This window comes from Populus euphratica, unplaced genomic scaffold (genome assembly GCF_000495115.2).
Source record: "Populus euphratica unplaced genomic scaffold, PopEup_1.0 scaffold86.1, whole genome shotgun sequence".
Lineage (NCBI taxonomy): Eukaryota > Viridiplantae > Streptophyta > Magnoliopsida > Malpighiales > Salicaceae > Populus > Populus euphratica.
In genome coordinates this window covers 1,404,043-1,417,994 of record NW_011499880.1, presented here as the reverse complement: position 1 = coordinate 1,417,994, position 13,952 = coordinate 1,404,043, and the positions used below count along the sequence as shown (strand labels likewise).

At 34.0% G+C, this 13,952-nt stretch overlaps 2 protein-coding genes and 1 pseudogene across 2 annotated transcripts; 1 reads left to right on the top strand and 2 right to left on the bottom strand.

The window, feature by feature from the left end:
- Positions 1-5,403, bottom strand: part of LOC105129293 (protein transport protein Sec61 subunit alpha-like) — a 10,745-nt pseudogene extending 5,342 nt beyond the window's left edge.
- A 166-nt stretch (positions 5,404-5,569) lies between these two features.
- Positions 5,570-10,121, top strand: MSRB1 (methionine sulfoxide reductase B 1). Its single transcript, XM_011031230.1, has 5 exons — positions 5,570-5,808; positions 8,521-8,626; positions 9,464-9,529; positions 9,603-9,800; positions 9,890-10,121. The coding sequence occupies exons 1-5, from the start codon at positions 5,610-5,612 to the stop codon at positions 9,915-9,917; spliced, it is 597 nt and encodes a 198-aa protein (XP_011029532.1). The 5' UTR covers positions 5,570-5,609; the 3' UTR covers positions 9,918-10,121.
- Positions 10,122-12,396: 2,275 nt separating this feature from the next.
- LOC105129251 (homeobox-leucine zipper protein ATHB-52-like) lies at positions 12,397-13,691 on the bottom strand. Its single transcript, XM_011031232.1, has one exon. It carries the CDS (start codon positions 13,603-13,605, stop codon positions 13,033-13,035), a length of 573 nt encoding a protein of 190 aa, XP_011029534.1. The 5' UTR covers positions 13,606-13,691; the 3' UTR covers positions 12,397-13,032.
- Between the last annotated feature and the right edge of the window lie 261 nt (positions 13,692-13,952).

Genomic DNA, 13,952 nt, shown 5'->3' with positions numbered 1-13,952 from the left:
AAAGGCGGTTTTTGGCCGACGGTGTGAAAGCGGCTGGCGGCCGGTGGCTGATGGCTGGGCGGTTGTTGGCTGGGCGGTGACAACTGGTGGCTGCCTTCCTTGACCTTCTGGATTGAGTTTACTTCAACAATATTTACTAGAGACCAAACTAGAAAACTTAGAATAACTCACCACATGTGGGTTGCCGTAAAGAGGGAATTTCCAGAGCCTAGGCCATATCCAATCTGGAGAAGTTCATCTAAGCACATCATTAAGATACTGGCAAAGCAGAGTTGTGCAATGATGAGGATAGAATTTCCCACTCCAAGTAGTCCTAGAGGACCATACATTCCCATCAAAAGGTTTGCAGCCGCTTGACCACTAGCTATCAATGTGCTCAAGAACTTTTCTGCAGCCTTTCTGCGAGTGCGAATGAATGATATGTCAAACACACATGCAGCAGAAATCATAAAGTCCTAACGAAACCGAGCATATGAAAACTAAGAGCTTACAGAAGCGCGCGATCTTCACGAACATCTTTGTTCACTTTAATCAACTTTGAACCAGCTAAAAACTGCATCACCATCCCGGAAGTCACAAGAGGACCTATTCCGAGCTCCATGACAGTCCCACAGCTTGAAGCAAGAATAGCACGCATCCAGTGCATTGGATCTGCACCTGTTGTGGAGTGTACGCCATAGAGGGGAAGCTAGCTGCAGGCCAAGAAAATAACGAGAGAGATCCCTGTGTACATGGCCTTCACCCTAAAAGGACGCTGCACTTCCGGTATTAACGGAAGGAATGGCTTGACTAATTTTATAGCACTAAATCCACTCCATAACTTTCCAAAACCGAACCTATTTAACCTGCAGATTCAACCAAAAGTAGTTTCATTAAATTAGTCCAATTAGCGAAAAATCAAACCTGACAAGATTCTTGAGCTAGAACAATCATCCGATGAGCGAAAACTACTGCTGTACTACAGAAGCCATGCAAGTTAACTTCATTATAGAACCAAACAAACTTGAGTTAAGTAGAGATGACTAACCAGGAGAATTTTATTTCTAAACAGTAATCGAGAGTTGTTCTCTTGAAAATATGCAAGGTGTTCTTGTAAGGATTGCAAGCAAAGCCGAACTAGTTTGTGACAAGACAAATACGCTTAGTCACCCTCTATATTTATATTTACAGCTGTAGATAGAGGCCATACCAATTCCGACACTGATTACTAGTTCTATGCGGATTCAGAGTTTGACTTGAAGTTGGATATGCTTGTGATACATGGATCAACTACTGTCTGTTACCCTATGAGTCCAAGTAATCCTTGTTTTCTTAGGAATGAAAACAAATCCTATTTCTAATCAAATTTTAAATATAGATTAAAGCTAGATCATAAAGAATGGAAGCACGTCATCTAAAGAAAGAGCGGATAGATTACTATGAGAAAAGTATAGCTTACAAGGCTGCTTTAATGGTAAACTAAAAGGAACGTTTTACCTATAATTAAGCATAAAAATACTAATTAAACAAACCCAAAAGAATATATTAATCCTTGCTGTGGATGAATGATTTTTCAAATATTTTCAGCTCTGACGCCTTTTCTTTGTGCTATTATGTAATGTTTGATATTATTTTTAATATTAAAATTTCAAAATAATCTAACAATATTAAAAAATTAATTTTAAATAAAAATAATTAATTTTTTACAAACACACGGTCAGCTGCAGCGCCAAATTAATTTGTATGGGTCCAAATTGGTTTGTATTGGAATGGATTAGAAATGTAAATACACACTATCCAAGACGTAGAAACTTCGCTAAGAAATTAGAAACAAAGGGTGCAATGGTTTTTATGGCCCCGTAGACTTACAATACAAAAAGTTCATTTCTTTATTTCTTCTTGTTGGCCCAGAAGGATAGTTGATTGGAAGACTCTGTAAATCAAATAAGGATCATAATTTGTAAATGCAGTCGATCCAACCCAAAAAACCTTAAATTTAATAATAAGATTGGCCCAATTCTAAAATGTGCAATTATTATTATTATTATTATACAATATAGATTATATTAAGAGGGTTTTTGTATGGGTACTTCATTGTTTGTATAAATAATGAAAATTTTATTTTTTATGACTTAATTAAATGAAATTAAACTTGAATTTATGGGTAAACTTACCAAATAAACGCTAGGATTGAAGTATAAAATACTAAAAAAAACATAGTTAATTTAAAATTCACAAAAACATTCATTTTGATCCCAAAATTTATTTTGTTTATTATTTAGTTTCTAAGTTAGACAAGGAAAAAAAGAAGTTCATTGAAAAATGATGAAGAAAGAGAAAATTATTCATTGATCCATTTACCAAGGAAGAAACTCATTATTATTGGTGTTAAAGGGTTTTATTTGATAATAAAAGTTTGATGACGATGGTTTTGAACCTTTATCTTGCTTGGAAAAATAGATTGGACTTGATTTAGAGATTTTTTATAAGGTTGATTTTTATTTTCTTATGTGATTTTAGGATGGTATGAGGTTATTAACTAGTTTATGGATTTTGAGGTTATTAATGAAGTTTCATTTTATATAAGGTAGATTTTTATTTTTTAGCCAATTTATTCAAGTTCGCTCTAGTCATTTTTTTTCATTCTAATTTTATATTAATTTTTTTTTAATTTTATCCTCCAACATTAGATTTTTATAGGAATTAAACTATGTAATTTTTCTTAATTTTATTTCTATGGTGTTATCACCATCTCCAAATCCAAGTCATGGATTTTGCAAGTTTACCATGTTTAGTCCATGCCATTCTAGTTTGTCTCCATCTAATTATTAAAAAACAAAGGATTTCATCCATTATATCAATATCCCCGTGGGATCATTCTAGATTGTCATTGTCTCAATAATAATAATAATAATAATAATAATAATATGTTATCTAGCATGTTATTATCTTGATATTTATTGTCTAATATACATCAGATTTTGAATTTATAATTATTATTTTTTTGCTTGAAAACATGTTAGCAATGCATTTACTTCTTTTTTTTTCATGTTTAGAGAAAACAACAATACAATCTCCAACATAATGCTAGCCATGAATCTAGTGTCATCTAAATAAGAGATATATGATGACATCCCATCATTTTATTTTATTGAAAAATACTAAATATTGGTTAAGGATATATGTTTCTTGACTTATTGATTCAGAACAAAAAATTCTAAAATTTTATTAAATGATTATGAGTGTACCAAATCAATATCAGAAATGTATTCTTAACATTTTTCATAGAGAAAAACATAGCTCGATCACAAAATTTAGAGTTAGTTAAAAATATAAATTTAGAATTATCTAAAAATTAAATAAACAATATAGTATTTGAATTTATAAATTAAATGTCTAATATCATTCAATCTACTTTTTCATTAAGATATCTCTCTTTCTTTGTAAAGTTTTTTCAAGATATTTTTAACTTTTTAAAACAGAGTTATTTCCTTTGAGACAACATCCTCCTTTTAAAAGGCGAACCTCTTTTTCTTTTTCTCTTCGCCATCTTCTTCATTCACTAGGGTTGATAGAATATTTTATTGTTATATTTCCCAAAATATAGATACCTAGTGAAGATAGTTTTTTTTTTTTTTCAGGAGTCCTAAGATCTCATTAGATAAATTTAGAATTGTTTAGGGTTTATAAAAAAATTATTTGAAGATCATATATTTTTTATAGTTTTAAGTAATTGCTTCAAAGTTGAATTGTCACAAACCACAAGTCGGTTAAGTGTCCAACCTCTAATGGTAATTCACACAAACTATCAGTGAGAAATCTCTTAAATTTTTTTAGAAGAAAGAGATTGTTATGCTTTTGAGTGTAGCTTCTTTTTTTTGTTTTCTATTTTTTAGGTTTTTGGTATTGTACTATGTACTATACTAAAAAAAAATATAAGGCATAATATTTTATTTATAGAAAAACCTAAAAACTTTATAAATAAAAAATATATCAATGTACTCCCTAAATAATATCACATATATTATTTTAGGATAATTTTATAAATTTATTCAATAAAGTATCTACTTGATTTTTCTAGGTTTAGAATTATAATTTCCTATATAAATTATATTGAACCCTTAATTTCTAAAACTTATTTTCAATCAAGTCACACTTGATTAATCATCTGAGTTTAATTTTTAACCAATAGTTCTTATGTGTATGATCCATTAGGTTTCAAATAAATTGGACCAAATATAAATTAATTAAATAAAAAGATATTACATAAATTAATTTATTATTAATTCAACAATTGATTGATTTATATTTAAAAATCAAGTATAATATCTAGCAACATGTCATAATCTCCTAAATATTAGAAACATTATAAGTAATTTAGCTTAACCTTTTAGTGATAAGTTTCTTACTGTAATTATTATTCTTTTATCAATAATGTTCTGATTTAGATATTATAGCATGAAATATGTTTTCTCTGTCAAATTATGTTTGTTCTTAACACCATATTCATTGATTCTTTAAATAATTTTAGAATATTTTCAAATCTGATTCTACCTTATGCAAGGATTTACTATCAATACTATTTTAAAGCAATGAAACATTCTCTAATTCACCTAAGGTAATAAATTATTTCTTGATTACTTATATACCTTCATATAGTTCATATTATATAAACATTTGCTTGTTTGTTACCCTTGATTAAAACAATGTGTAGAAAGATCAATACATAATATTTTTTTTATATAAAATAACTTAATGATTTCAAATCTAAAAATTATTTATACAGTTGTCATATGAGCATTTCTATAGAAACATATGATTTCTCCATATTAAATTCTCATGCGAGATAGTTTAGTATACATGTTATTTGACAAGTACTTACATTTTAGTTTTAAGTATTCTCTATACATCATTTTATAATAACAACTACTTTTTTTCCATAAAAAATATAATATGTATCAATTTTAATAATGCTCTAATTAATATTTAGTTTTAATAGAGTATTAATTATTAATATTTAGAAACAATTATTTAATATAATAAATTTTTTATAATTATAACAGTTATTTTGTCATAACATTGATGCATGTGTTTTTGTTAAACTCCTAAAATAAATCCTAAATAGGGTGGATATGGTGTCGTTTTTGGAAAGCCAATTTGTGTAGTTTGAGTTTGTTGATGGGTTGGGTTAGTGACACAGTGATTGGTGCAGGCTAGCCATGGAGGAGCATACCTTCTCCCCCACCCACTGCCCATAATAAAGCCTAGAGGCAAAGCAAGACTTTATTTTGTTAAAATCAAAATTAGAGATGGAGCCCATTACAAAATCATACTTCCAATTCTAGAGATAGCATTCTCCACGCGGCAAATACAGAGCCTCCATTTTCCATCTGTCAAAGTCACTACAAAATGGCCACGTATCATCTGATTAAAGTTCCAGTGTTTCAAGGATCACAATACTCCTGAGAATCTACCCAATATAGCCCCCCAAATCAATAAGTCATTGATCATTTGTTGCTAATTGGAAAACGACATAGCCTCTCGTGCTATCGATACCAGTTGATCACTTCTCTGGTATAACTGTATATTACACGAAAGGAGCTCCACTCTGTTTAAGATTAGCCTCAGCAATGGCTTTGAGTCATAGTAGTATAAGCTTAACAACAACATTAAGTTCCATTTCTTCAAAAACCCAATTTGTTATTTCTCCAAAAACCAACCCTTTTTCCTTAGATTCTAGTTGCTTTAAACTGTACAAAAGAAGCTCCTTTTCTGTTCGAGCTATGGGTTCTTCTGCTTCTTCTTCTCAGAAGCCCGACGACACTCAAGGTCCACTCTTTCTCTACTTGATAATTCCTTTTCCTTTTGGTTTATATGATTCTTGGTTCGATGAGGTTTCTTCTTCTTCCTCCCCCACCTTTAGTGATTCTGTTCAAACGAGATGACACTCGTAGCTTGATAATACTGGTATTTGTATTGGATATTGTTCTGTTTCCCTTGTTTGGAGCGTTGCTTATTAGTTTTTTCTTTGATAATTGGATTATAAGAAAATTTATAAGGAGATTGATGCAGTTTGTGTGTTTTCTTGATGAAATTTATTGGATTCTTGTTCTCTTATTTGTGTTAATAGATCATGATGCTGTTTTCCTTCTTTATTTTTTTCTCCTGAAGTTTTGGCCTTTTTGAAATTTGTGTGGTTTTGATGAAGAGAATATCGTTATGTGGTAGAAACTTTTCATATGGACAGAACAGATAGGGAATTTGTCTGAGTTTTTCCTCAAATATCACACGGTAATGACATTCTTCATTGCAGTGCTGAATTTTCATTTGTTATTTTGTTGAGTTTTTCGATGGTGTCTTTACTGGGTTGTGTTATTGGAACTCTATATCACGTATTTCATACTTCAAGATTCTCTGTGAAAAAGGTCAGAATTTGCTGTTGTTTTTTTGAGATAGGGTTTTTCGAACCAACTGGTGTGAGGATTGCGGTTGTTTACTCTTTCTTTCCTTTTCTTCCACCATGCTGAGTGATAGCTTCCTTACGAATCTTAATCAAATTTCACTCACCGAAGATCTTTCCCTTTTCTGCCCTTCATCATTTCATCAAATAAGTAGCAACTCTCTGGTAAAATTCACATGGAAAGTTTGATAGTTGTGTTACCTCTGAAGTTAGAAAGATACACTTTTATTAATTGTAATGATACTCAATTCATTTTGATTGTGTCTGACAATGCTGTGGACTATAACATGTCTTAAATCAATTGTGTTTTCTCTCTCTTGTATTACCTAGTGTGTTGTTGGAGAATGAGACCGCAGGTTTCCTAGTCTTGGAGGGGGATTCTCTGCATGTGTTAAACTTGTAAGTTTGAGAGAACATTAAGTCTATGAGATTGAGGACGGTAATGTCATTGAATTATAAGAGTGGGAGTGAGCTGATTCTGACCGAGTGTATCAACCATCAAAGTGATTTTGTTATGAGCTAAAACAGAGTTTGCTGATACATTCCTCCCCTTCCCATTACTTTCCTTGATTTCACCAAGTTCTAAATGATTTATTTGAATCAACTACAAGCGACCAGGTTGACACAGTATCAACTCTACTGATTAAATGCTTTGTGATTTTAGCTCATTATTTGCTTGTTCATTCCGTGCAGTGAGAGATCCTTTAACTGAAGTTCTTATAGCCATCTCTTCACAAATTGCAGCTATGGATTGAGGCACTTTTCGCATTGGATTGGTGTCTACATAAATCTTTACATATAATGTGCACAAAAATCTATGCATTTAATGCGTGCACGTGCAAAAATCTCCACATTGCTTATAAACTTTTTGGTTTCTCCCTTAAGAAGCACCATTTTCAATAGTGGACATCTGAGTGAAATTACCCCAAAAATCTCCCCCTCACACATCAAGCATTGGGTAAGAGCCGGGTGTAGACGTGTTGGTGAACCGAGGCTCAGATATTTATTGTTAGGTGATCTTGGGCCTATCTCCCCCACAAAAGCTAACTTGTAAGGCAAGTCTTTCCCTCGTACTTGTAAACTCTCGACCAGCCCCTTCCACAACCAAAATGGGATAACCCAACAGTTGCAGTATCCTCATAGGAATTGAGAGCATCTTGAAGAATGACAACTGGAAGGTGGAACAGTGTACACAAAGACACTCCTTCTACAACCAATATGGGATTACCCAACAGTTGCAGTATCATCATAGGACTTGAGAGCATCTTGAAGAATGACAATTGGAAGGTGGAACAGTGTACACAAAGACATCATCCTTTACTCAGGGTGGAACTGGGAACTGTGGAATTTGCATATGATTACCTGCATGTGCACAACAAGGAAAAGGCAGAATAATCATCTAACTATTGCAAGTCTACTGTTTCTGTGTAATAAGCCTGGTGAAGTGCTCCTTAGTTTTACACCAGTAGCTTCGCATACTGCTTGACTTTTTGGCTAATGCGAGATGAGGTGGAATCATTATCTTTGCCACATCGTGGTTTAACGACAATAGTCCTGAGCTTTGGCTTGAGAAATAAGTATTTATAGGGCAGATCTGTTGTGGTTGGATAATTCCAAAGGAAGGAAAGCCCATCACTTAACAATTAATTAGTATTTGTTATATCGGTAATCAGGGGAATAGGGTTATTGATCTTCTTGGGCTTCTCAATTTGCATAAAAGATGATGCTCTCTAACTGTACTGTCCAAGCAATTGTCTGATTTGATTCCTTGTGGCATGGTGAATCATGTTGATTTATGGAGATTATATTCTGAATGTTTTAATGACAAAGGAATTGATCCTTATGATCTCTGTCTATAATCTTCTTCATACCTTAAGGATTGAATGCTGTTTCTATTGTGAATCTTCACTACAATATGTTCTTCCTCTATTTTAATGTGAGATTTCAAAATGCATTTTGACAAGTACTAAGCGTTTTGTAGTTCTTTGTGTATTGATGTTTCTTGACACTCTACTGCAATGCTCCGAATGATCTTATTTGTTTTACGAATCAAATTTATTTGCTGCTTGTTTTGGAGACAGGAGATGTTAACTATGCCTCCGTGAGCGATGAAGAATGGAAGAAGAAGCTTACAGCCGAAGAGTTTTACATCACGCGGCAGAAGGGGACTGAGAGAGCTTTCAATGGGTATGATTTATTTAATGTGCTGTAAGTGCAATTTTTACATGACTAAACCTAGGGGGCTTCTGTGATCTTCTCTAATGTGTTAGAGGCTTCCATGATTCATCATGATGAATACTTTTAAATTGAAAAAAGAAAAGGTAAATAAATGCAATCTTTCATGTGGATTGAACCATTTAAGATTTACTTATTTCCCATATCTGTTCTGTCGCTGAACTGTCCTTTCTTATCTCCGTTTTGCTTGCCCCTTGAATTGTTAATGAAGAAAATACATTCATCCTGTATGTAACATGGATTAGAAACATTGAAATTTGCCAATGCTTGCCATGTTAGATAGGTAACATGGATTAGAAACACTGAAATTTGCCAATGCTTGCCATGTTAGACGGCAGGGGCGGAGCTGGGTTAATTTTATAGGGGAGGCCAAAATTAATATATTTCTTGTTGATTGAACCATTTAAGATTTACTTATTTCCCATATCTGTTCTGTAGCTGAACAGTCCTTTCTTATCTCCGTTTTGCTTGCCCCTTGAATTGTTAATGAAGAAAATACATTCATCCTGTATGTAACATGGATTAGAAACATTGAAATTTGCCAATGCTTGCCATGTTAGAGGATGTAAAGTAGAAATATTTAATGTTAGAGGAAAATGACTGGGATTATATCATGGCTGATAACTCTAGGAGGCATTTACTACTAAGATCTTTAAGTGCATGGTGGCAGGAAAAGTATACTAAATCTATGCTTATCATCATAAGTGAACGGAGCACCTGCTTATATACTGCTCTTTTGTGCCACCACTAGTCATCGGTTTGCTAATATCTTAATTTATTCACTTTCAGAGAGTATTGGAACACCAAAACCCCGGGAACTTACCACTGCATCTGTTGTAATACACCTCTATTTGAGTAAGGATCTCTCTTCTATCTTTTGCTGGTGCAACTTTCAATAGAACTGATTGGAATGTGCCCTGCCCTGCAGGTCATCAACTAAATTTGACAGTGGAACCGGTTGGCCATCTTACTATCAGCCCATAGGAAATAACGTGAAGTCAAAGTTAGACTTGTCGATTATTTTCATGCCTCGTCAGGAGGTTCTCTGCGCGGCTTGTGATGCTCATCTAGGGCATGTATTTGATGATGGTCCACCACCCACTGGTAAACGTTATTGTATCAATAGGTAAGTATTTCTTCCTCTCCGGAGCTCTCAATTCTAAAATTACATCTTTCTTGTGGACTCATTTTAAACATTTTTCGTCATATTTGCAGCGCTTCCTTGAAACTAAAGCCCAAATAAGAGACCAGTGATCTGGTAAATTTCAATTTCAGGTTAAAGTAAAGCGAGGCATTTGTTCTGTATGTGCACAAACTGTATATCACCTCATTTGCTTCTCAAGCTCTCAATCCGACAGATGTTCTAATGCAACTGTTATGTAAGCAAAAACTATTATGCAGAATAGCTGGTGCATGCAATAAAATGATACCGATCAATTATCTTCCTTTCGTTTCTCTTTCAAAAACAACTATGTCGTTAGATGTTAACAGAAATTATTATGGCATTGTATTATATTTTTCTTTTGTCCCATCCGAAGCCATTTATATTTTCGAATCCATTCCCCTTCATCTCACTCCCTTGAAGCCTGAAGGTAGACTCATATGTACATGCCATCAAAAGCTTTTGGCAGGAGGCGACTGTTGTTGGATATATGAATACTGCATATTCCTAGTTTGGATGAAAAAAGTCTTAGCTTATAATTTTCATGAAAAAAGCCTTAGCTTATAATTTTCGTTACTCTTTCTGTCTCTCTCAGTGTGTGTATCTGAAATTGGAGTGGTTTAATTAGAACTGCATAGCTGTGGAATTGGCGTGGTTTGATTGGACCTGCAGAATTATTCAACGAGGAGCTTTTCCTTTTTACTATATTTTTCTCGTTTTTGGCTGGCAAACCTGGTATTTGTACGCGTAATCTAGGGTATGTCATCCGGGCTGTTTTTCCACCCCTTCTTCTGATGTAAATTGATCTCAAAACTCGTTGGCATCGAGTTTTTAGACAAATATTTCCATGGATGATATAAGCATGAAATGAAAGAATGAGACATTTTTCTGGATATGGCATCAAAAGATTTGCCAGCTAAGGTAGCTGCCACACGCAGACACGCCATCATTGAATTGACTTCAGTTTTCCTGATCTGTCTGAACAGCCCCCTTGTCTTCTCTCTCCTCTACCTCCATATTGCGTACCTGGCTCGAGACTTCGTCTCAGTGAGTGCCTCCCGACACCGTTCTTTGGCAAAAAAGAAAAACATATACTACATCATTTTATCATGTTCCTGAGTTGTCATAATCATGAAATGCAACAAATGAATTCAAATCCTGAAGAGGAATCACTGAACCCTATTTATACGATACTCTTGAAGGGTGGTCAAATTCGGTGCCTAATTAGTAGACATGTACAAGAGGAATCATTGCATGGTAAAGGTCGAAGCTTATTTATTGAGCAAGAACAAAGAAAAGAAAGACGAACAAATGATAAGCAGATTGCCAACTAAACTCATTGTTCCAACCTCCATGCAACCAGCCGTTAATTCCCCCCCCACCCCCTCAAATATCAGAGCTCTTCCACTTCCTGGAAAATATCGCATAAGGTTGGTCATTGAACTGCTATATAAAAAGAGAACAGTGAGGCCTATTCCGGACTATTTAAGGTATTGAAGCTATTATATATAGAACTTACATCAGTTAAAATCCATTTTAGAATAATAAATTGTGCAGATTTGTCAAAGTATACACAGTCGTGCGTACGTGCCTCAAATGTCAATCACTGCCGAATTATAATATTGTGAAATACACAGAGTCTGGCTGGAGTGTGCAAAGCAGTGACACAAGAGAATTCCAAAATGTCCAAGTTGCAGCAAAAATACGAAGCCCTTTTAGATGGCATCTCAAGTCACAGCTGGCTTATCCAAGCTTAAAGATATAGTAGATTTCTTCTGGTCAAAGCAGAGCCCCACACAGCTTTGATTGAATCAAGTTTGATCATCGACGTGACAGAGAAAAAAACCAACTCCAAACCAGTGGGCCTTCTCTGCTCCTCTTCCTTCTCATCCCCTTCTTCCTTTCCTCTCACTAGGAGAGGAGTGTTTCTTTAACATAAGAAATCTTGTTTTTCCATTAAATAAAAAAAATATAAAAGTTGGTTTTGTGAAGCATATAGCCTTAATTAATTGTTTATATTATTAGAATGAAGATACCCTTAAATTATTAGTAGTCGCAACTTAATTCGAACAGAGAATAGCCAAAATTATCGTATTTTTTTAATAATTGATCGAGTTTAGTTTGTGGCTTAATTATCAAATTTATATTTATATTATGGTATTGGAATTAATTCTTTTTTATATTATGATCTAGTTATTATTTACCTCTATAAGATTTGAAATTTTTATAATCTATTTTGCAGAAATCACTTATCCAAAAGAATGATTTTAAATGGGAAATAACATTGAGGTTATATTTTACACTGATTTCACTGAAACTTTTCTTTTAAAATCTTAGTGAAAAAATAACTATAATTTATAAATATTTTTTAAAAAATTATAATTATAAAAACTAGCACAATAATAAATAATGAAGCAAATAATAAGGATGATCATTATACAACAATTATTAAACTTTTTTCTTTTTTTCATCCACCTCTCTTCCATAACACTGAATTTATGCTTCAATTTATCAATACAAGTAGTTTAGATCACTTTGAGAAAACGGGATCAGCTTATCATTAACTGTACGAACAAATTAATTACAGATCGAGTGTATAAATACAAGTTCTTCATCTCTATCCATTCAAAACTGGTACTTTGAGATTATCTTGACCTCACTGATATATAGTTATCTAACTAGCTAAGCATACAGCATCTGAGTTTGAACTTTACTTGATAGATGTTCTGATACGAACTTACAGGACTAACAATGCACAAAAACATGTCTAGAAATTAACTAATCTTTACATCCTTGATAATTACTCTTGTAATAATTCATCTCTGATTTAATTTTAATCCGTGTAACGCTCCCCAGTTCCTTACCTTGCCTTACTTTCGAAGAAAATTAAGAGAACAATTGATGGTTTGAAAGTAACATCAATGGCCACTAATCATAATTAATAACAAGTCAGTCTCTCCAACACTCAAGACACCATCAACCATAGGCAGAGTGTGTGTGTGTGTGTGTGTGTATTAGATATTCACAACAAAGTAGACTCCAATATTTGTGAAATTAACGTCTCATACTTAATTTGTTGGTGAGCTATCACATGAACTAGGTCCACTTAAGAGTTTCTCCACTCATGGTGCCGATCAGCACTTGATTCTGATGAGTCGTTATATTGTGACAGATGACATTTGTTGCCGCACCTTAATTAACCCCAAGTTGACCCACCAGAGCCATACAAACAAGCATAGAGCTCTTCAATTTGCAAGAACTCACCATTCGCTTCCTCGTGCAAGCTAGAGCTGCCTCCCTCATCACAAGAGGAGTTAGAAGAAACATTAACAGGAGGTTGACCTGGTCCTTGGTTCAAGTGGAACACCATTTGTTGAGCCCTCCTCAACTCCTCTTGAAGTTGTACCACTTCTCTTTCTAGTCGCCTCCTATCGGCTAATGCATCCTCTAGTTTCGCACGAAGTGTATTATAGTCAAGCTCAAGGCTCTGTGTCTTCCATCTTGCTCGCTTGTTTTGGTACCATATAGCAATTTGTCTTGGGGGCACCCCAAGTTGGTTTGCAAGCTGAACCTTAAGCTCAGGCTCGAGCTTCTTGGTGGTTGTGAAGGTTCTCTCAAGAAGCCTCACTTGGTCATGTGTTAGCCTTTTCTTGTTGCTGCTGTTTTGGTGTTTTGGCGAGTGTTGGTTTTGAGAATGGAAGAAATCCATGGCTATGGACGTCGGAGAATTAAGCTGAGGAAAGAAAATGTCCTGGAAATTATGCTGCATGAAGAAATTGATGAGTTCATTCCCCTTTTTATAGGGTAGAAAAGGGATTTCAGACTTCCTAAATATATTTTTTAAAAAAATTGTTTTGAGGGATGGAGAGAGAAATACAGGCGGCTACATAAATATTCAAGTACACTACCGTGGGCCTATGGTACACTGCGAGTGGTCATCACGTGCAAATGGCCCTACTCAGTACCCATAATTATAATTACACAATTATCATCCATTTTACTTCTATTACTACCCTCTTCTATTGACAAGCGCTTAGCAGTGGGTCGGACGCAGAAATATTTAAAACGTAATAAAAAACATTTAGGTATCCCCCAAAAAACCAAAAAGAAAGACAA

What these genes read in the sequence shown, in the direction of transcription:
- MSRB1 (XM_011031230.1), top strand. Translation starts at nt 5,610, where the DNA reads ATGGCTTTGAGTCATAGTAGTATAAGCTTAACAACAACATTAAGTTCC. An exon ending in GAAGCCCGACGACACTCAAG is followed by an intron (nt 5,809 to 8,520) that starts GTCCACTCTTTC and finishes TTTTGGAGACAG; the next exon opens with GAGATGTTAACTATGCCTCC. An exon ending in TGTAATACACCTCTATTTGA is followed by an intron (nt 9,530 to 9,602) that starts GTAAGGATCTCT and finishes CCTGCCCTGCAG; the next exon opens with GTCATCAACTAAATTTGACA.
- LOC105129251 (XM_011031232.1), bottom strand. Translation starts at nt 13,605, where the DNA reads ATGCAGCATAATTTCCAGGACATTTTCTTTCCTCAGCTTAATTCTCCG.